Source organism: Danio rerio, chromosome 25, assembly GCF_052040795.2.
Source record: "Danio rerio strain M-AB ecotype USA chromosome 25, GRCz13ab, whole genome shotgun sequence".
Taxonomy (NCBI): Eukaryota; Metazoa; Chordata; class Actinopteri; order Cypriniformes; family Danionidae; genus Danio; species Danio rerio.
In genome coordinates, this window is record NC_141045.1 from 29,118,775 (window position 1) to 29,143,058 (window position 24,284).

Here is a 24,284-nt window from a genome sequence, read left to right on the forward strand (position 1 = left end):
AGCTAATTCCTCCTACTGGATTGGAGTTTCACTGGCGAATGCTAGTATGCATTTTTTATTTTATTTAAACAACAGCAAATATACAATTTAAACAAATAATACAAACGTAACTAAAACATAAATAAATAAATAAATAAATAAATAAATAAATAAATAAATAAATAAATACATTTAAAGTGACATAGCAGAGGGATTATTTAACCTACCCAACTGAGTTTACTATTCAATTAACTTCAACTCCTTTGCAACTATTGTACCTTGACATTTCTTAATATTATACTGGGGTCAATATAAAAAACTGCAGCAAGTGCACTCCCAAAATAAAAGATTTAGTGTTTCATCATATTGGGTACAAAATAAGCATTTAGAGATTTTTTTTTATTTAGCTAGTTTGGTATTTATTGGGTAGCAATTATGAATGATTTTGATTGAGACTTCAACAGCTTTATTAGACAATTCTTTTCCCCAAAGAAGACAAAATCCTAAATCACCACATATTTCAAATACCCATCCAAGCAGGAAAAGAGATTGGAGTATTATTTAGAACTAAGTGATTATCTTTGTTTGACATAGAAATGAGAAGAGTTTGGTCAACAAAAGGTTTGTGTTGTCAAAAATAAAATAAAGAACCTTTGGGGACTAAAAGTATAACACAATTAGGGATTGCACCGAAAACTATTGCATATATTTTGGAGGAACAGGAAAATAAAACTGATGTATAGAATTTTCAAATGAAATAGGGACACCACAGTCATCTAAGAGCTGACTAACTAAAAGTATATTTTTATTAAACTAGTTATTTTATAAACGAGATTTAGCCTATTTTGCCTAATAGTTTTATTATTCCAAATAAAATAGGTACGAGGAGAAAAAATATGGTTATATGTAAGGGACCAACATATTAAAGCCTGTTTATGAAAACAAGATAAATTTAATAGCCTGAAACAAGATTACAATAAAACGCAACGCATTGAACACACGCATCTTTAATCTACCGCGCAACACCAAGTAGACGCGCATTATAATTTGAAGCTCGCCCGGAACCGCAGATGTCGTGACCTGACCACCAATACTCTCGCTCTCTACTACCATGATTCGACATTATTCTTCTCTCAAATTCAAAGGGAATTTGGCGTATCCTTGGCTTATTTATGGAGCGTGTTTTCAATGCGTGTTTTGCTCTTGTAATCCCAGATTAACTCTGAAACAAGGTGAGACAAAAACCTAATATCTTCTTCAATCGGACTAATGATTTGCTAGTCATTTACACAATATATCTTACTAGTAAAAGCAGCTTTTTATTCTATTCTTTTTTGATGCACATATACAGTATATTATATATAAATTATTTTATATAATATGTATAATTTTATGTCATAATGTTATATGAAATTAGGCAAAAATCTAAATTGTGTAAGAGCGAGGACATGACGGCTATGTCTTCTAGACAACATACATTCACTCATTTTTATTTTCTCTAGATAATGCTCCATTGATTTACAACACCAACTACAGTCATACAGTTTTGTTCCATGAAGAAGGATCGAAAAGTTTATTTGTGGGAGGATCAAACATTGTTCTGCACTTTGATGTAGACAGTTACGAGATTTTGGAGGTAATTATCAAACAGGAATTGGTCGTTAATATGCTCGGTGTGGTTTTCACAGGTCTTGATATAACCTATAGTGGATATCATCTTTGACGCACATACAGGCTCACAGCACTAAATGTTTTTTTCGGTGAAAACTAATTTAGATTATTTAATCAATCATTAACAGCGAATGAGGTTTAAACGAAAAAAAGTGGTGTTCATGAATTATTTATTTTCATCAAGCAATTCAATCTGTTGCCCTGGTTGCAATAAATTATTTAACCTTTAAAGAAAAACACACCTCAATGAGCCTCTAGCCTTTTGATGGGTCCTAAGTCAAAGTAATCATTGTTTGCTTTGTTTTATTTTGTAAAACTATTCTATTTAAATGGAATAACATTTTTTATGAAAGAGATAAACCCGGTGTTGCTTACATTGAATTTATTACAGCTAAGGCATTTATTCTCAGATTCATGTTAACCATTATAAATTCACTGTTTTTTTTTGTGGGGTTTATTGATTAATTGTGTGGTGTTTAATAGATTTCGCATTATAATAGAAAACAATAACTTGTTTAGATTGTCAGTATTTATTATATGTATTTATTTTCAGAATTTTACTCTAAATGCAAACTTGCCAAGATGTAGTGAGGTGAGTTTTATAATTCACTTGAAGAAGATAAAAAAGAACATATTTACTTTGACTTGTATATTGACTTGTCCTTCTTACTAATATTTCTCTATCTATATAGAGCTCTTGTGAAAATGTAGTCACAGTAATTGAGACTTTTCAAAACTGCAAATTTGTATGTGGGACAAATGGAGAAGAGCCACAATGCTGGGAACTGGTAAGAGAACTGATTAGTAGTGCAATATTTTTGGTCTCTGCTACATATTTAGAACAGTGCTGCATTTAAGTGTTTATTTCAGCTAAATTCAATCTAGTCATTTTACAAATACATTTAATACAAGTACAGTTATTATACTGCTATGGTAGGCTTATATTTAACCTTAATGAACATGTTAAAGACTGTTGATTGTTTTTTATTCATACGCATTAGTATGTGAACATGAGCTTACGTCTTGGTGGAAATAATTTCTACTGAAAGCAATTAGACATTCTCAGGATTTATAATGTTCAGTTTATTATGAGTTAAATGATTGTAGGTAATAATTCATGTCCTGCATATGAATACATGTTAAAATGGCCTACATGTTAAAATATTCTCTTTCCCAGTATCCAAGAGAAAGCAATCATTCTGTTGTTAAGTCTGTAGAAGGCACAGGGATCTCGCCACATTCTAGTGAACAAAACTCCTTGTCTCTTGTAGCAGGTATGTGGGTAGCACACACAGAGTGATCTCATGTTGAGCAAGGAAATGATTTTATGTGTGTTTCATAATGAATGTTTTATATGTTAAGATGGAGATCTATATGCAGCAGCTCCTCTATACAGTGATGGAACACTTCTGCAGTTCCGTAGAAAAGCTGGAAAGCGAATCAACGTATGGATGCATGATCAGTGGGTCTCAGGTTGGTATCAATGACTAGTGTATAGAATAATTAAAACAATGTTTACAAGAAAAAATATATTTACTATTTTGTTTTTCTGCTTAAAAAAAGTCACAATAATTTCAATGTTGCTTACCTTTTTTTAGCTTGTGAAATCTATTTAGCGATTTCTACATGATTTTACTTATTGTATGCATTTCCTAATTGAGAATATTTCTAAATGTCTTCCAAGGAAGGTTAAATAAGATTTAAGATACAATGTAAAATGGTAGCACAGTAAATTTAGTGCTTACATGCTTAGTGTGCTATTGTGTACACTTAGTGCTTTTTTACTTTAGTGTGCTCTTTAGTGGATGGGTATTTGCTGACAATGTGGGCTGAGCAAGCAAAAGGGCTATGTCTGCTGACCAGTCAGAATTTTACCTCTCCCAAGCTATCACTCTAGCCACTTTTTTCACACATCTGTCTATTGCTTGGCTATCACTTGCACCAAACGTCACATATAGCATATATCACTTGCAACTGAAGTTGAGGTCCATTAAAATTCATTAAATAATACAGTATTTATGTCAACTCTCCCACACAGAACCTACTTTTATCTCCAGTTTTCTGGCCAAGCGCAAAAATGACTCCTTGAATGAGAAGATATATGTCCTATTCCGAGAAAAAAACTCAGACACTAGTCCAGAGGCGGATCCTTGGATATCTAGAGTTGCCAGAGTGTGTAAGGTATGTATGTTAAGCAGTTTGATTATTTAATACAAAAAAAACATAAAGATGGATGTGTGATAAATAGTTTCTCTTAGTGGTACATTGTGTACGCTAATCTTACACAATGATTAAAAATCAGAGAAACTTAAGCACATTTTGACTTCATAATTTAAAGGTGCCAAATGCATTCATTCAGTGTTTTAAATTGTTCTCTGATATTCACATAGTTGGTATGCGTCTTAGGTATGTGTATGTATGCCGTTAATAGCACACCACATCTAATTAGATTTAATGCATCACTGTGTCTTTGTGTTTAGCTTGGCAAAAGATGAAGAATTTTTTCATCATTACATCTATGTTGCTAAAACAATATTTGTATCAAAATTCCTCATAAAAGCAGCAGGCCGTGTAAAGCTGATCACTATGAAAATTTTTTTTTTTACCCTGAATTATTAAGGGTGCTTCCTTTACATCAAAAAACGGCCATCCTAGGCTAAAAATCATCATTAGATGTTCAAATAACATTTTAGTTCACCAAAATATTTAATTATTAAAATATTTGAACAGTTAATGATGGTTTAGAAGAACAGGGTAATCATTAGGGATTGCTACATTCAGCCATGTTTTTTCTGTCAGCTTTGCCTTTAATTACAGAATGAATTAACTATTATGACACATAACAATTTGTGTGTATAATTTTTATATTTTGTGGCAGGCATCCATGTTATAAGCAGGATAGAGAACATCCAGGTGGTGGTTTTCTCAGAATAAAGCCCTTTAGTCTTAGGGCGCACCCACATTAGGTTGCCTTTAATCGTGGTAAAGCGAGATTGTTCCCCATCCCCTCTTCCCCTGTGCCTGCACTCACATTTCATTTTTTACCTAATGGACCTGAGCACGCTTACATAATTGATGATGCGACTGTTCGATTTAACAGGAAATGAGGAGCTCTTGTTCAGCACAGTGGAGATTGCTTTAGTTATATCGTTTTTTATTATTTTTAGTCGTTTGGGATGCAGTGACATGCAGTCAAACACTTTGACGAACAGATCCATCACTTTTGACGCTCATAAATTATCATAAAAGTCCTTGTGCTGCAGGTATTACGAGGTTTACAGAAGGTGCAGCTATCATGCTGTGAGGAATTTGCATCTTTAATAAACTGACAGTTTGCATTTATTGAAAATTATGAATGATTAATAAATCCACATGAAGCAGTCCCCTAAAAGTGACGTCGCGTATTCAGTTTCGGGCTCAGGCACGCTTTGCACTCACACTACAAGCGTACCACACCAAAGCCCAAGTGAACCGTGCTCTGGCATGCCTCTTCCAACCGGGCCAGGGGCGGCCAACTGAACCATGCCTGAGCCCGATTTAGAGCACTAACATTTCTCAAACGAATCGGGAAAGCCTGGGCATGGTTCTGATAGCATAGTGTGAGTGCGCCCTTAGGCATGTATGATTAACTATTTACTATAAATATTATGGCAACTATTATGGCTCAGAACAAATTTTGTGTCTATTTTTGTTTTGTTTTGTGGCAAGTAGCCTTGCAATAAGTTGGATAAGTACATCCAGGAGAGTTGTTTTCTCAGAATAAAGTTCAATTTGATGCAACAGATTGGCGATAAGCATGTTGGGCTTTATTCTGCTATAACAACCTCCTGGATGTACTTTATCTCTTATTTAAAGGTCTCCATGCAGCGCTGAAATTGACTTGCAGCTATATTTTGTATATTTTTGTCAGTTTGTTCTGTCTGTCTCTCACAGTAACACTAATGGTACACATACTATAAAAGAGAATGTCTTTAAACTCATTCATAATCAAATATTCATTCATTTTCCTTTGGTTTAGTGCCTTTATTCATGAGGGGTTGTCACAGTGGAATAAATCGCCAATTTATCCAGCTATGTTTTACACAGCAGATGCCCTTCCAGCTGCAACCCAGTACTGGAAAACATCTATACCACACATACACTTTAGTTTATTCAATTCACCTAAACCCACATGTCTTTGGACTGTGAGGGAAACCGGAGCACCCAGAGCAAACCCATGCAAAATGGGGAGAACATGCAAACTCTACACAAAAATGAAAACTGATATTTTAAAAGAACATGGATACTTGTGCTTGCTCTAGCATTTTGATTTGCACAAAACATATGAAAATGTGTGTTCTGAAGAAGTTTTTGTGTTGTTAAATTGGAAAAATAGGACTGTTTGTGTTTATATCAGCCCAATAGGATGGTCTATACACTACAACTACACATATGTCTGTCCAAACTGCTTAAAAAGTAGATTTTTTCACCATAGGTGCCCTTTAAATATGTGTTTATTATGAATCATTATTCAATACATTATTCAGTTATAATTATAATGGTGTATTTATAATAATTATTGTCTGTGGGTTTGTCATCTGCCGCTATCATGTCCCTGATAAGCAAAGTGGTTTCATCTAATTCTTAATGCCCACCGGGTAATGCACTTTGATCTTACATTTCTGAGTATTTCTGACTCATTTTATCAATGTGTTTATATGAGGTGCATCTTACATTCCCTCAATATTTCTAATAGACAAAGAGGAATTGACTTGCCACAGTGGCTGAAGAAAGAAAAGAAAAAGATCCAAACGTCTTGCTTGCTGTAAATCCATATTGCCCTGAAAAGATGTAACTCCCATATGCTGGGAAATCATTGTGGTCAGTCACCACTTTGTTACCCAGTTTGTCCATAAATGCGTCTACTCATTGATAAAGGTTCACTGTGGGTTCAGTCTTTTCAGTGCATATCTGACCTTTGTTTTAATATGAGGTGATTTAGATTATTTATCTATTTATTTTTCTTTTCATCTGACTCCAATAATAAAACATTAATATTATTTCAATCTTCTAATTTCCTTTATCTAATGTAAATGAAAGTTTGAGGTTTTATAGTTTTCACTCTTATTCACTACACTATTTAATTAAAGATTCTATGTTGTCCACAATTACACATTGATTTGTCTTGATTATTAGACAGTGGTAAAATTGACATACCCAGGGCCGGCTGGTCCAGAGGCGACCTAGGCGGCAGAATAGTGAGAGTGGCATCCGCGACCCCCACCCCATCCAGTCATTACATTCATCCCCAAGGTCCCCTCTTACATCTGCGACACTCCACCTCCCCCCGTCTTCACTTCACGAAACGGTCACTTTCGTTTACACTATCAGGTTGAGGGCGGCGTGATCGTCATTTGCTCGATTGCCAGTGCAGCTTGCTCCGGCCCTGGACATACCTTAAAGGGCAAGTCCTGCTTGCTCAATATAAAGTATGTTAATTAGTCCCCTACACACTTAAATTAAAAGTAATATCATTTCTAGAGGAAATAGCCATTAATAGAGATTAATTTTGGTTTTGTCATGATTCATAGTTCCCCATGTACACTGAATTAGAATGCCAAGTACAGTTGAAAGAGACTCAGGCACCCTATCTAAGTTAGTCATACAACACCTTGTTGTCCTAGAAGGAAATAATAATTTTCCACCTAAGAAAATGTGAACTAACATCAAGTGTTTGTCGAATCTCTAAAAATACAGCTAATGTTTCCAATGCTCCATCTTAGCTGCACTTTAGTTCATTACTAACCTGATGCACAGAATGTGATGACAAAGAGACAACAAAATCTATTAGAATAAATAGGAATTTCAAAATTACTAGCATATCAAATAGTAGAATTATCAAAAATACATTCAAACATTAGTCTGGTAAGCATGTATTATGCCAATTATTCAGTTAATTCATAAATGAGCAATACAGGACATCAAATTCTAAAGATAAATCTAAGGTCAAAAAGATGCATACCTGACTTACAGTATGGAGTGTGAGAGCTTCAAATCACGGGCTGATCTGACTACAGACTCACACTGAATTTTTAGCACTTTTCCTTAAATACTCCTCCTCAGATCTCCTTCAAAGAGGGTTGTATAAAACAATAATAGGAATTTGCATAGAATGGAACATTAGATTTGAAGTGTGTCTGTCTATGTGGTCAAATGGTCATTTGAATAGAAACCATCCAGATAGGGGCACACCCTTAATGGTAGGTCAAAAGACACCTGAAGTTATAATTTCGATTATTTTGATTATGCCGATTTCTAAGGGAATGAGACCATTGTACCAGTCACAGTGAGACTTTTCAAATGATATCAAACATAGATAAAATCACTTGCATTATACAGAACATTTATGTTTTTGAGATGATTTTTCTGTGTGAGTTGAATGAAGAGGAGAGTTGGTGAACAGATGGAAGTGTGGAAGAATTAAATGAAGGAACGAAGAATAATAAGCTCACTGGGTGGGGAGTGCTTGTATTGTCCATATTTATAGTCATCATATGTAGAGTGTTTTTGAAGCTTATGAAGAAAGCAGAAGTCAATGATTTATTTGAATTATTTAGCCTGACATGTGGTGCGGCACGGTAGCTCATTTGAGCACTGTTGCATCATAGCAAGAGGGTCGCTGGTTTAAGACCAGGTTGAACCAGTTGGCATGTCTGTGTGGAGTTTGCATGTTCCCCTGTGTTTTCGTGGGTTTCTTCCAGGGGCTTTTTATTAGAGCAAATATAAATATGCATACTACTAATAATAATAACATTATCCACATGCAAATTGTCATGAATAATGTTGGAATATCTATTCGATTGCATGCGTGTTCAATAAAACGGCCTGGAGGGTATTTTCTTCAATACTATAAAAATATAAGTAATTTCTTAGATAAAATGAATAGTTCAATAACTATTCAATAACTATGAAGAGTTCTGCAATACAAAAATTAAATTCTTAAGGTTCTACATTTCTACAATTCTACATTCCCCTGATTCCAGTATTTATACACAGTTGATAACAGACATCCCAAGTCTCCCGGAAGTTGCGGGAGTATCTCTGAAATGCATAGACACTCCCGGATGCCCGCAAATGAATGATAATCTCCTGGAAATCACACGTCTCCTGCCCGGTCCTTAAATATGTTGCACACCCCTCTCTCCACTGCATCACTACTAGCTCTTCAGGTACGCCTCGCGCAACTCACCCCCACTGTTCTTCGGGTACGTCGCGCGCGCACACGCCCCCCCTTCACAGATACGTTGCTCACAACTCAATTGCCCCCCACCCCCTCTTCAAGTATGTCGCGCGCGCACACACTTTCCTTCACAGATACGTTGCTTACTACTAAACTAACCCCCCCCCCCCCCCCCCCCCACCCCCCACTGCTACCTCCCGCAAATCAACTCTGTATGCCCCGGAAATGACTTTTTCCAACTTGGGATGTCTGTGATAATAACATGTGGAGTTTTGGTAAAATTCGTTACTTGTCAATCATTCTACAGTTCTCCGACCTGCACCAAACATACTTCCTCTTTTCTACAAATTCACACAACAGTTAAAGCATAAGACTTCTCAACTGCAAATGAGCTGTGTTCACATCAGCACATCTTCGCTTTAACAGGAAATCTAAGTGAGAAATTATTTTCATACATTGAGGTCGCTCTATCTATCTAGCCAGCGTCAGGAACTTCAACTTCTGCAAAAATGCTTCATTAATAAGAAGAAGTTTGGTTGATGTATCACTCAGCAATACAAAATATAAATGTTTACTGAAAAGTACAAAATTACCAACATAATATAAAATTAATTACTTTATTCCACCAAAAAAAAAAAAAAAAAAAAAAACTGACTTGGATTCCAAACCCCAAAGTCAAGAAGGCATGGAGTTAGTGGTTTTTATATTTTTCTAGAAAATAATGTGTATTGCACTACATTCTGTGTGTATTAAGCAACATGTATATGTGTTTTGGACCTGCATAGGTGCCTAACTAAGGTGCTTTTTAAATTACAAAAACTCTTTCAGTTGCTTCAAAATAGCAAAACACCAACTATGCACCTTAACAGATCTTCTTTTCAGACCAACATCTCCAGTCCACACAGTTGAACAAATGGATTTGCTATTTAAACAACGTGGTGCAAAACACGAAAATGATTGCTGTGCTGGTGTGAAAATAACAAAAAATATTGTCTTGCTTTTTGTATTTTGGTGTGAAGGGTTATTAAACAAATAAACTTTCAAAGGCATATTGATGTAGTGTAGATGAACATATATGGTCTTTCATCATCCTTAATAATATAATTTTCCTTTAGATTGATGAGGGCGGTTCCAAACAGTTCCTCCAAAACATATGGACCTCTTTCCTGAAGGCACGACTTGTTTGTGGGATACCAAAGGAGTCACTGTATTTTAACCGCCTGCAAGATGTTTTTGTCCAGCATGCTGAGGACTGGAGGGATTCACTAGTTTATGCACTCTTCTCCAGTAGCTGGTAAACACTTTATCTTTTGGGATTTATAAAAGCAATATTTGGCCCATACTTTTTTTGTTTTAGTTTAGTTTAGTGTTTTAACTTCAGAAAAAGGGAAACAAACATTTCTGTATTAAGAATAGCATAATGATATAGATATATTATTTTATATGATATAGATATATTATATTATTATTAAAAGGAGAGCTTCTTTGTTACTATCTGAACTGAACTGAATTTAATTGAATTGAATTGAACTGAAATGAATTGTATATATAGTAATGCGAAACATTTTTACATTCAGATTTCTATTTTACCACTAATGACTGAAATTAACTACATTACCTTAACTTGTTTGCATATATTGTGTATTTTCCCATTGCCATAGGAACTCTACTGCTGTCTGCATATACTCTTTAGCAGATCTTGATGACATATTTGAGAAATCAAACTATAAAGGTTTTTCTGAGGCCATTCCCAACCCAAGACCAGGAAAAGTAAGCAAAATCATACACTTGCAGTACAATCAGGAAACATCTTTAATGATATATTTAGTTTGTCAGGGACAAAAACTTTTGATTCTGTCACTTTCTTTCACATTCTACTATGGTTAAAGTCAGCATCCCTCATTTTCCTGGTATTCACAAAACTTCCATAAGCATGACCAAACATTCTATGTATTGTTTTCAGATTTGTCAGGATTTCATAGTGTTGACTTTGCTTTCATGGTACCTTTTTTTAAAAATAACTATATTTTGAGTTAACAAACATGCAAATACAACATGATTACCCAAATCATTGTTTTTAATGTAATACTTGGAATCTATTAAAGTTGGGTTATTATATTATAAGTCCTGTACTGTGTAACCTCCTAATAATGTGTGCCCTATTATTTTCAAAATGACATTTAATACAAATTTTTTTCTGAACTTTTTAAATGTTGTTTAAACTCAATAACTTCCTTAATCGTTTTACTCTTGACCCAAGGTCAGTTGTAAAGCCTTCTTGTTCATTGTTCATGAACTAAGGTCATTGTTTCCAACTACAGCTATTATAAGGAAATGAGCTGTCATTTTGTTTTGCACTTACAAACAATGGGACAATTTTAACCTCAGATTTTACTGACCGACCATTGCTGACTGAAACTAAATTATGACTTGTGCAACTCTATCTTTTCCAGTGTGTGGAAAACAGCAATTCCCTTCCAATTCCTACTCTCAAAATCATTAAAGACTATCCAGAGATGAAGGACTGGATACATCCCATTCAAAAAGACACACCTTTCTTCACAAGTAGCAAGAATTTTACCAAGATAGTTGTTGATCAAATTCGAGCTTTGGATGAAAATGTATACAATGTGCTGCTTCTTGCGACAGGTACTCATAGATGGTATATGGGTTCAGTCTTTCTGTTCATTGATGTTTGCTTTGTGACTTTCTCCACATAGAAAATAACAATACCCTTAACATTCCAAGCACTTCCTTTGTTACTTTGTCCCCACCCATGTTTTTCCGTTTAAAAGTTGATTTATTTCTGGCTAAAGTGGCCAGTTCTTGTACTTTTCTGCCTGAAATCTGCTTATAAAGTAGTCAAGTTTTTCTGCTTTTATCACTTGTATGCAAGCACAAACTGCTGGTTTGCTGATTTTTTGTGAAAATAATAATAATTTAATTTAGTTTAATTTGATAAGCTGTACTCATGTTACATGTCACATTCTACCCAGAGCTGTTCTTGTCATCAAATTCATGCATTTTTGTGCGTGTTAGAGGTCATAGTGCTCAGAAAATCTTTACAAGATGTAATTATGAGTTTTTTGAACACATTGGGTTATTCAAAAGAAGATTTATGGTCACACTTTGTTTTGATGATCCGCTTGTTGAATTTTTTTTAAAGGATTTTAACCTTTAATGGACAGAATAGTGGAGAAAATTGACAGGAAATAGTTGTGAGCAGAGAGAGGGGAAGAGTCTGCAAAGGATCTCAAGCTGGGAATAAACTCGGGTTGCTGTGAGCACCATTGTGCTATATGTCAGCGCAGTTAAACACTAGGCTATTGGGACCGACCCATTTGTTGAATTTAAGCTACATTGCAAATAATAACAACTAATTCTCTTTAGATTATATTTAGTCTGTTAGGTTGGGGTTAGTGTAAGTTGACATGTACTTGCTAAGTTTCTTAAAGTCAGTTAAATGTCTGTTGAAAGAGCAGTATCAACAGATATTAAGTTGACAGTCTACTAATATGTAAATGGACAATTAAAACAAAGTGTCACCAAATTTAGGCATAATTTACATATAAAAAACATTTTTACAAAATGTAACTGTAGATGTAATTATCTGCAATTCTGACTTTTTGTAAGTGGGTTTTCTATTACAGTAGAAGCATTTTATACTTTATCTTAAATTATTACATATACCCAACTACAAGTAATGCTCTCACAGTTTTTTTTTCAGACCGTCGAATGTTGTTTTGTAATTGAATTTTTTGTTTTTTAGACGATGGGATGATCTTCAAAATCCTACAGCATGGCTCTAAACCTTTCATCATTTCTGAAACGCATTTGTGCAATGGCTGTGCACCCATTCAATCAATGAAACTTGACTCTAAAAAGGTAATCAATTAGCCCCGTGAATCACTCTGTTATCAAGATTATCATTCATTTTGATTCTTCAGAATGTGTCAGCAATTTCTGTTGCACATTCACTGAGCCTGATTTTATCTGCAGCGGAAGCTCTTTGTTGGATATCCTGGTCAAATGTCGGTGTTAGAACTACAGAGATGCCAAGACTATGGTGTTTCTTGTGAAGAATGCGTTCTTTCTCGTGATCCATACTGCGCATGGTCTGAAAAAGGCTGCACGTCACAAACTAGGTACACTTTTTCTTGTATATATTCAAATGTATTTGCATTGTTCTAAAACTGTGTAGCAGTGGCTTAAAACTTTGCAAATGGCAAATTGACAGGATATTGGCGAGCACAACTGAATAAATGAAAGTAACTTTCTATTAAATATTTACCACTTCGTCATTTAGATTTTTTTATATTTTTTTCTGCTAAAACTGAATTGGCTAAGCGAGGGCTTCTCCATGATGGCTACAACACAAACCTCAGTGGGCATGTATTTAAGAACAAAATGATGATTACTGAATAGGGGGTGGTATGGTGGTAAGCATGATTGCCTCACAGCAAGAAGGTTGCTGGTTCGAGCCTCGGCTGAGTCAGTTGGTATTTTTTGGGTGGAGTTTGCATGTTCTTCCAATTTTCACGTGGGTTTCCTCGCCACCGGTGCAAAGACATGTGGTATAGGTTAAATGGGTAAGCTAAAATTGTCCATAGTGTATGTGTGTGAATGAGTGTGTATGGATGTTTCCCAGTGATGTGTTGCAGCTGGAAGAGCATCTGCTGCGTAAAACAGATCCTGGAATTAGCGATTTATTCCACTGTGGCAACCCCATATTAATAATGGGACTAAGCCGAAAAGAAAATGAATAGCCGCATTTCCACTGTCGGGCCAATGCGGGCGAATCAAACGTCACATCCCCCGAATCAAACGTCACACAACCCGCCCACTTCATCCAAAATCAGGCAGATAAAGCACACCATCGCATGATCACGAGAGCATTAAAATGAAGACAACCAAAACAAACAAATGACAAGTTACTGTACAGCAGCACATAATATGTCTATATGCATGGGTCTTTGTGTTTTCATTCATTTTATTCACTCATTTACCGACTAACTGTTGGCATCGTGCATCGAGTGGTCTCCGTTAATAACTCGGTAGAAAATGTATTTTATAACAACCTCATTTAGATGGACACAGTCAAACATTCAGCCCAAATGCTCCGAAGAGACCTGAAAAATATAAATTTTTTCTTATAGATATATATTTTCTTATTTCTTATATTTCGTTGCCCTCAGCAGATTTTCACTAATAAAGCTCCTCATGTAAATTTCATTTTTTAATTTTAGCACATCATATAAAAACATCAACACTTGTTTAAGGACAAAGAACACATTTTGTAATTGCAGTTTTTCCCAATGCGGTGCTGCATAGGACAGAAAAAAGGTAACCTAGTTTCTGCTTTCACTCACCCAAAAAATGCTCTGCTTGCACGATTTGATTATTATCATCGTATCCAAATACTTTAGAAATAACATTTCAAACCTCCTCCGGTGTTTGCGTTTAGAAAATATCTAAAATCTTTTTTTTTTTTTCAGAGAGGCCATTGTAAAATAAAAGTGTAATATGGCTTTAAAACGGTTTGATTTATGTAGGCTATATAAATTATTATAGCTAGCTTTTGCTTGTTTTATATTGGTTTATTTAATGCGATTTTATTATATACGATATTTGTAATTCTTTACATTATATTTCAATACAGCTTAGGCTATTTTATCAAGATATACTATTGTTTTGAGTCTACAAAAGTGGACACATAATTTGTTAAGCTTTATGTCTTTGGGCCCTATCATACACCTGGCGCAATGTGGCGCAAGGCGCGGCGCAATAGTCTTTTGGTAGTTTCAGCTTGGCGCAAGAGTCTTTTTGAGGCTTTGCGCTACTCTGTTTAAATAGCAAATACATTAGCGCTTATATGTGCGCCCATAGGCGTTCTGGTCTAAAAAGGATGGCGTTCTGAGGCGCACTACTTGCGCGTTGCTATTTTGAGAAACTAAAATAGATTTTTCATTAGACCAAAACAAACCAAGTCAAAACTCTGGCGCAGAGTTGCGCCTCGCTTACGCACTGCTTAATACGCACAAGAGAGCAATAGGCAAATATATTTACATATGAAAAAATTTAAATATTAAGGATATATATAGAATATAATAAGAATAGATATAGGATATAAATATAAAGGATTAAAATATTACAAAACATTATTTTCTAGCCTACATAAATATGAAAATTCACTGCTTTTATGTCTTCTTCATCTCGGGAGGCTTTTTCAGTTCATTCGTAACAATTTGCTTTTGTATAATGTTATTATTTTTAGCAGTATTATTTATTATATCCATATTTATATTTGTTTTATTAAAACAAGCTTAGAGTTGCCGACCTGTCAGGTTTTAGACCATATTGGGGCACAGCATGTGTTTTAGGATATAACTCAGGTTTTTGAGCACACTTCGTTTTTATTGTTCATTTATTCATTTCCTGGAAATTAGAACTGAATTTAGATATAGTTTTGAAAAGAATATTTGCGCAGTTATTTATTTATAGACTAATTGATGTCTATGCGTAAAGGTTTCCCTATCCAAGAGCGAAAGTGAAAGTACATTCATTATCTCTCATTCTCACGCAGTAGATGCTCTGTTTTCTGTTTAAAAAACTGTTAACTGTTAACTGTTTGCTAGTGAAATGCTCATTTTTTCCACTTAGACTTACTTTACGTCCTGTAAATAGCGAATGCGCTTATGGCGCAACGCAGCTGGCTCTTAAAGCTAATGGGAGATGAGACTCTAATTGGTTTATTCTCAAAACACACCTATAACTCATTAAGAAAATAAACTCAACCCTTTTAAACTATGCACCACGGCGCAAAGCGGATTTTCCCATCCTTAAATTAGCAAAAATGCGTTCTGACACGCCCTGAAAGCGTTTGCGCCCTGCGTTTTGCGCTCTGCGCATGGACCGTCAAAATAGAGTCCTTTCTGGTGTTCATGTATTATCTCCAAAATTAAAAAAAAGAAAAATGCCACTCACGGCATCAACAGAGCTGTGAGACAGAGCATCTAAACGCTCTTTTGCTCTTTTTGTCTCACACACACATACAGGCATCTAAACGCGCACAAACACACCATTTAAACTTGACAAAAAAAAATTCTCGACAACCTTTACTGTCTGCTGTGTCTTTAATATGGTGTAAAGATTATTATGCATTATTAAAACACCAAGAAGAACTCAGCAAAGTCACCTATGAATTACAATTTTATTATTTTATGCAACAGCCTTACATTTTAAACGGAAAAATAAGGGCGATTATAAGCAAAAAGACCTCAGCCTATAAGGCTAGATCTTTTCTTTCCCTTGTTTATTTATTTGTTTATGTGTTTGGCGCATGTACTTGTGTGCTATCGGAAAGTAATGACGGCAAGCCATCTTTCCCAGACTTGGGGCAAAGTCCGCCACTTCTTTCACTCCGCCCCGAAGCCCCAGCTGGCCCTGCATAGCCCAAGGTATTCAGCGGGCCGAAAAAGGCCAGTGGCTGGCCCCGAGAAAGCCCCGCTTTGGCCCGATTAGGCCCTGGAAGTGACAGTGGAAACGCGACTGGCCTTGGCTCGCCCTGGCTCGCTCACTTTAGGCACGATAGTGGAAACGCGGCTAATGAATGAATGAGTCCATTCTTATTTACAGCATATTTTAATTGTCTAATTCAGATCACTTAAAAAAACTGCATTGCAATCTTGGAGACAGAAAGTCAAAACATCAATTTATTATCAAATTGTTTAATAAAAAGACGTGTAGCAGTTCATCAACCAAAAAAAACAAAACAAAAATAAAAACACCCTAATTGAACCTACAAACAACGTGTGAAAAATGATAAAATAGTCTAAATATCTTCTTAACATAAATGTTTGATACTTAAATACAGAAGAGGCCTACTGAGTAAACGAAACAGTCTGGTGTATCGGATGGCCACGCATGCCCCAAAATTGCTGTTTCAGTTTTCAGTTTCGTTACAAACTGCTGTTTTGTATTTTTTTAGAAAGGCAAGAGATACTCAATTAAAATGAGAAAAAATTGTTAAGGTGAGAATGATCTCATTCTTTGGGAATCAATTTGATTATTGGGAGAATATTGATTAATGGTTGAAGACTGCAGAAATGTGACAGCTTCTCCCTAAAAGGGACAAGGAAGGTTATGATATTATTTTTACAAATTAATAAAAGTATATACATTAAGGTCAAAAAGTATTTGATCATCCTGTGATTTTTTTTTATAATAAGAGCCCCTATTATACATGAAAAAGGTCTTTTTTTATTGTAAGGGTCTCCAACTACAGTCTAATATTAGGGCTGTAACGATACACCAAACCCACGATTCGGTTCGTATCACAATTTTTGACCCACGATTCGGTTCGTATCACGATTTTTTATTTTTATTTTATTTATCTATAAATAAAGTATAACTATAGAAACTGTGTTCATCTTAACTGAAAGCCTCGTCGTGTTTTCTGACCTCACGCATCGCACCTGTCAGTCAGCACTCTCAAAGGTTCAAACAGAAATCGCACATCACGGTTACAGAAAAGTTAGCGCTGTTATACCTGACATCTGGTGAACGCCCATCCCTCTCTGCGCAGCCACATTAACAGTGTGAGCAAATTATCGTATATGCGCTGAAAATCCGGCCGCTTTGACAGCATTGGCAATGTTTCTGGCGTTGTCTGTTGTCAAGAGGGGTTAAGTTGGTTTTGTTTTCGATATTCCTGACACATTCAGACGGTCCTTAAGAGTTCCGTGCGAGCTCTCCCGGCTAAATATTGCGAGGGCTTAAACGGAGCAGTGCTTGTAATGTCGAACGAAAAAAAGTGTTAATTAGCTCAACTTTTGCAGGCACGCGTGACGTTATTGGAAAGGTATCACGGGGTGTGTCGCGATTCTCCCTTATCACACCGCGACACAGGATCGTAGATCTGAGTGTCGCGATTTCGATTTTATATCGTGTATCGTTACAGCCCTATCTAATATCCGAGCAAGGTCAAAAAACACTTTCATGATCTTATAATCTGCATTTATTTTTACCTAAATATCCCAGTGACTCCCATATGAATCGTCCAGTGATTCCTCCTTAACGTGAAGCTAATCTGCGCTGATTGGACCGATGACAGTCTTAGTGAGAGACAGAGTCAAAGGCCCAGCAGCTAATCAACATTATAAAAGTAGTCAGAGTGCATACATGCTCGATAGTGTAAGGCGTGGATTTTAGCTGCCAGTGGGTGAATGTAAATACAGACGATGGACTTGAAAATACAGACGACTAACTATTTTATTGAGCAAAAACTCCAATAACTGGCGAGGAGATCTCCTAGCTTGTCACACTCTGCTCTTATCACAGACACACACAAACACACACACATATACATAAACCTCCTCTGGACGATAACGTGCGCACACACGCACACACACACACATTACCCTCCTCCGCGGAACGTAAACAAAGCGACACGCATCGCGTTTTTAACGTGGCTTTGCACGCGATATGAGAATATAGCGAGTTAACCTGATACAGTACACGCAGTTATAGGTAACAAATCACAACTAAATACATTTGCAAGCTAGAGTAAACGAGGCAACAACTTTACGTACCGCACGTACCTACACTTGAGAAATGGAGGAAGAAACCGATCCATGTCCTAACATGTCCATCCGTACACTTTACTGATTCTTCCTTTAACAAACGGCCGATGAAGTCTTCTTTGTAGCATGTAGTTTCCAGAAGTTTCCAGTAGTTTCCAACTGCCCAAGGCTGGGTTATAATGCTGAGGTTTCTTCTTTGGGTAGAGACTCAATAATATCCATCTGCAGTGTGACTTTAATCGACCAGCATGTTTGTGTGTGTTTGTGTGTGTGTGTGGGTTTCTGTGTTAAAGGGCGGGGCCGCAGGTTTCAAATCTCACGGGTTTGCGCATGCGCATGAATAACTTGGTTTCTTTATTATGTCATGGCGAAACACCTAATGACTCGTTATCAAGACGACTCGTTTGAAGCACTATGAGACGACTTTTTTTATAGATGAATAAACAGTTTTAAACATTGTATACTTACAGATTTAAGCCTTAGCTGGATATTTCACTTCACTTAGATCTGTTACACACTACATGAAAGGGCATTTTCACAAAAACCCATAATATGGGCTCTTTAATATCTACTTAGAAATCATGGAGGGGTCTAGAATTTTCAGTATACAGAAACAGAAAAAGAATCTAAAAATAAGAAACCAGAAATCACACTGTATTTTTTTTTAACAATTAATTTGTAAATTACTGTGTCAAATAAGTATTTGATCACTTGAGTCAAAAATGTTTAATATATACTGTAGTACAGAAGCCTTTGTTGACAATTATAGAAGTTAAACAGTTCCCGTAGTACTTCACCAGGTTTGCACACACTGCAGGTGGGGTTTTAGCCCACTCCTCCATACAGATCTTCTCTATAAATGTTAGGTTTCGAGGCTGCCTCCAAAGATTTTCTATTAGATTTAGGTCTGGAGACTGGCTACCCCAGAACCTAGATTCTTACAGAGCCACTTCTTGGTTTTTCTAACTGTGTGCTTTGGGTCATTGTCATGTTGGAAGACCCAGCCACTACCCATCTTTAATGCTCTGACTGAGGGAAGGAGGTTTTTGTCTAATATCTCACAGTACATGGCCATGTTAATCCTCTCCTTAATACAGTGCAGTCGTCCTGATCCCTGTGCAGAAAAACACCACCAGAGCATGATGCTTCCAGCCCCATGCTTCACTGTAGGTATGGTATTATTCAGATGATACACATTATTCTTCTTCCTTAGGACCAAAAGTTCTACTTTGGTCTCATCTGACTGCAGGACTTTCTCTCATGACTCCTCTGGATCATCCAGATGGTCCCTAGCAAACTTCAGATGGGCCTGGACGTGGGCTGTTTTAAGCAGATGCATTGATGCCTTGCAATGTCTAATTTTAAACCATGTCTTAGTGCATTACTGATGGTAGCCTTGGAAACGGTGGTCCCAGCTCTCTTCACGGCATTGATCAGCTCCTCCTGTGTAGTTCTGGGCAGATTCTTGACTATTCTTAGCATCATTGATACCCCACGAGGAGAGATCTTCCGTGGGGCGCAGTCCAAGAGACATTAACAGTCATCATTAGTCTCTTCCATTTTCTAACAATTGCTCCAACAGTTGTTCTTTTTACACCAAGCTGTGTGGCAATTGCCCCATAGCCGTTCCAGCTTTATGAAGGTCTACAATTTGATCTCTTGTGTCCTTTGAAACAGATTTTTTTATAGCAGCTAACAACCTTAAACAGGTGCTACTAAATTAGAATCATGAGCAGAGTGGAGCTGGACTATTTAAGAGCAAAATAACAGGTCTTTGAGGGTCAGAAATCTGTCTGAAAAGCAAGTGATGAAATACTTATTTGACACAGTAATTTACAAATAAGGGCGAAGCAGTGGCACAGTAAGTAGAGCTGTCGCCTCACAGCAAGAAGGTCGCTGGGTTGCTGGTTCTAACCTCGGCTCAGTTGGCGTTTCTGTGTGGAGTTTGCATGTTCTCCCTGCATTTGTGTGGGTTTCCTCCGGGTGCTCCGGTTTCCCCACAGTCCAAAGACATGTGGTACAGGTGAATTGGGTTGGCTAAATTGTCCATAGTGTATATGTGTGTGTATGTGTTTGTGGAGGTTTCCCAGAGATGGGTTGCAGCAGGAAGGGCATCTGCTGCGTAAAACTGTGCTGGAATAGTTGGCGGTTCATTCCGCTGTGGCAACCCCTGATTATTAAAGGGACTAAGCCGACAAGAAAATGAATGGATGAATGAATTTACAAATAAATTGTTTAAAAAAATCATACAATGTGATTTCTAGATGTTTATTTTTATCTCTCTTTTATCTCTTATTTTTCATCTCTCACAGTGGAATTCTACACCCCTCAATGATTTCTAGGTAGGAGATATTGAAAAATCACAGGGTCATTAAAAACTTGTTGACCTTATTCACTGTATGTAGTTAATTCACTGAAAGTTAATTCTACTCATTTCAAAAGAGTTTTGAACTCTGTGTCGAAGGTAATGAGTTAATCAAATACCTCATTAGTTCAACTTGAATGGAGTAAGTTCACAGTACTCATTTAGATTAGTTTTTTTTAACTTAAAAGGTTTGTGGCAATCGGTTTCCTCAAACGGTTTGAGTTGCCTTAACTAACTGGGTTTTACAGTACTCAATTGATTTGAGTTTTCTTCATTTAGTGGGTTTTATTCATATATATATATAAAAACTTGCTGGATAAGTTGGCGGTTCATTCCGCTGTGGCGACCCCGGATTAATAAAGGGACTAAGCCTACAAGAAAATGAATGAATATTTCATACATTTATTTTAGACAAGTTTAGCTAACCCAATTCACCTGTCCTGCATGTCTTTGGACTCGTGGGGGAAACCAGAGCACCCAGAGGAAACCCACGTGAACACAGGGAGAACATGCAAACTCCACTCAGAAATGCCAACTGATCCAGCTGAGGCTCAAACCAGCAACCTTCTTGCTGTGAAGCGACAGCACTACGTACTGCGCCACCGCGTTGCCCACTAGCACAGTTATATACACATAAAAATACAAAGACTCCATTTTTATTTCATTGCTACAATAAGACATTTATTTCAGTGAGACTATAATGTTTTTCTGTTTGGATTTTTTGTTTCAGAGGAGGAATACAAAACATTTCTGATGGCAATGTCACTAAAGTATGTGACCACAAATCAGGTATAAGACTAATCCAATAATTGTTTTAAGACACAAGACAAAAAAAGTCTTCCAATCTCATGTATCTCTAACAAATGTTTTTAGTGGGAAGAGTTAGACGAGACGCTCAACAGTCATCTACTGCTCCCTCAAGGATTCAACACACTGTGGCCACTGATGTCCCCTTCTACTTGTCTTGTCCGGTCGATTCACATCATGCCAGTTATAGATGGGAACACGGGGGCAAAAGCAACCCATGTCAACAGACCCAATCGGAATACCTCCTCCTAATCCCAGCTATGACGGCTGAGAATTATGGCAATTACAGTTGTGTTTCCCAGGAACGTGATTACATCAAAGTTGTGAGAGAATATGAACTCCTTGCTAAGTCTGTTTTTAATGATGCTTTCAAGCTGAAAATACAAGACCGGCAGCTAATGGTAGCATTTGTCACGAGTGCCTTCTATCTGTGCTCACTTTAAGGTCAAGCTTGTTATGTAAGTGCTTCTGTCTTTAGGCATTTCTTACGACATTTAAGCTGATTAAAACATCAGTCACTTTGTCTAGAGGCTATTGGTTCGTGGGCAAAGATAATTGTCTTACAAAGTCAGCACTGAAGTGCACATCCTAGAAGATAACTTCCCATTATATGTTAACCATCTATTTAGTATGTGCTGAATTGGTACAGTGGAGTACCAAAGTCTAAAACTCTTTGGAATCTGATAATACAGTATTTAGCATTGACAGCGTTTTTTACATGCTGCACAGATAATATGTTTGGAGATTCCCTGTAAATATTACTAACAATTAGAATAGTAATACATTTAATTGGTAATGTGTTTTTTTTATAACAGCAAAAAAAAAATAATAATAATATTAATTTAAAAAAATCAAGTAAAAACAACCCTGAAATAAAATGCTTTGTGACAAGATGTAAAAAAATTGCAGGGAGAGAATTACACTGTTTTACAAAGAAAATTTAATATATAAACATCAAAAAGCACTTTAAGACTGACCCTCAACATTGATCTTTACCAATCCAAAAAAAAAAAAAAAAAAAAAAGCCACTGGACTAAATTTGGATAAAATATGAACTGCTCCCCTCCTACATGAACTTAAATTAAATTCAAGAAATTATTAAATAAATATCTGCTCGATAGTTACTTGGATTTTTTTTCAAAGTTTTGGTTCAAATAAAGGCAGAGAGGTTTTCAGGAGTGTGGTTAACCTGAAGCAAGTTTTTATTTTTTGTCTATATATTTAGTGTTTGCGTGAAGATCTTCAAGATTCAGTTTATTATTTATGAAGAAAAGGTTATTGTTCTACATTATGGCTGTGATGAAGATAGGGATTTTGTGTTGATTGCCCGTTTGAAAACTGCACCTTGACCCTTATGAGGAATGAGGATGAAAGAAATTGAAGAAAGAATTCCACAGCCTTTCACATTAGCAAAATGTATGGCCATAATCATATCACCCTGCAGCCCAAGACCAGTTCCACAATAAAGCTAAGCAGGGCTAAGCTTGGTCAGTACCTGGATGGGAGACCACTTGGGAAAACTAGGTTGCTGTTGGAAGTGGTGTGAGTAAGGCCAGCGGGGCACTCAACCTGCGGTCTGTGTCCTAATGCCCTAGTTTAGTGAAGGGGACACTATACTGTCAGTGGGTGCCGTCTTTCAGATGATACATTACACCGAGGTCCTGACTCTCTGTTGTCATTAAAAAATCCTATGGGACTTCTTGTAAAGAGTTGGAGTGTAACCTTGGTGTCCTGGCCAAATTCCCTCTGTTTGCCCTATCCCAATTCTAGTCCTTAGCCCTTACCCCTACCCCTCGTTTTGTGCATTCCTGTGAAGGGGTAGAGTTGTCCCAATTCACTTTAGGTTGAAAGTGGAAGGGGTAGATAGCCCTTCGAACGAAGACCAAGGGGTAAGAAATTTTCAGAGAATACACCAGCTACAACAGCAAGAACGCTGCACCCGGAAGTGGGGCAGGGTGGAGTTGGGGGTCGCATTCTATGGCGCAGGGTGTTGCGGATGAAGAATGAAAGTGAAGAGCGGGGGGTTGTCGCGGACGAAAGTGAAGTGGTTTGGAGAGTTGCGTAAGAAAGTGAACAACGGACGGGGAATGAGGGCGGTTGAGGAGGGGGATCGGTAAAATCAGGTGCCGGATCAGATTTCAGAGGTGCCGGATCCAGATCCAGCATGTTTCGGCACAAATTAAGCCATGGGTAAATGTAAAACTTAAGGGTTCTAGAAACCCTTGAGTTTTTTTAAAAAATGTTTTGTGTGTGTTGTACATCAGTTAAGACATTTGTCAGCTTTAATTGAGGGGAAAACTGGATAATTTTGAGCTTTTGTCAGCTAATTTTTTCTTCTGAGTATATAATGTTTGGGGTGGGATCAAAATCAGTGACGTAGTAAAGTCTGCTAGTGGAGTGATAGCGGAGTTTTCTTGTTCTATGAGAAACACCTGCTTTTTAATTATTCATGAGAGCATGTGCTTTCCGAAGGCAAGGCAGACATGTCAAGCTATGAGATCCAATGACAGGGTGAGCAAGGCATGCATTTAGCAATTCATGAAGGGTTGTATGTGTTTGTTTCCATAATCTACGGAGTTTGTTGCATAACTTTCTCTGCGATGCTGTCAAAGCCAATATAGCAAAGCTGTTGATTTGCTGCCAGTTGCGCCCACAAAAAAAA

General features: G+C 36.8%; 1 protein-coding gene across 3 annotated transcripts; it reads left to right on the forward strand.

The window, feature by feature from the left end:
- The first annotated feature begins 1,004 nt into the window (after window positions 1-1,004).
- On the forward strand, window positions 1,005-22,622 carry sema7a (semaphorin 7A (JohnMiltonHagen blood group)). 3 transcript variants are annotated; one of them, NM_001328508.1, is given in 14 exon segments: window positions 1,005-1,211; window positions 1,482-1,615; window positions 2,204-2,242; window positions 2,343-2,438; window positions 2,828-2,924; window positions 3,013-3,123; window positions 3,689-3,831; window positions 9,985-10,163; window positions 10,531-10,639; window positions 11,323-11,518; window positions 12,639-12,754; window positions 12,869-13,014; window positions 21,546-21,604; window positions 21,689-22,622. In NM_001328508.1, coding segments are annotated over 14 exon segments (1,923 nt in total). In that variant the 5' UTR covers window positions 1,005-1,090; the 3' UTR covers window positions 22,066-22,622.
- The last annotated feature ends 1,662 nt before the right edge of the window (window positions 22,623-24,284 follow it).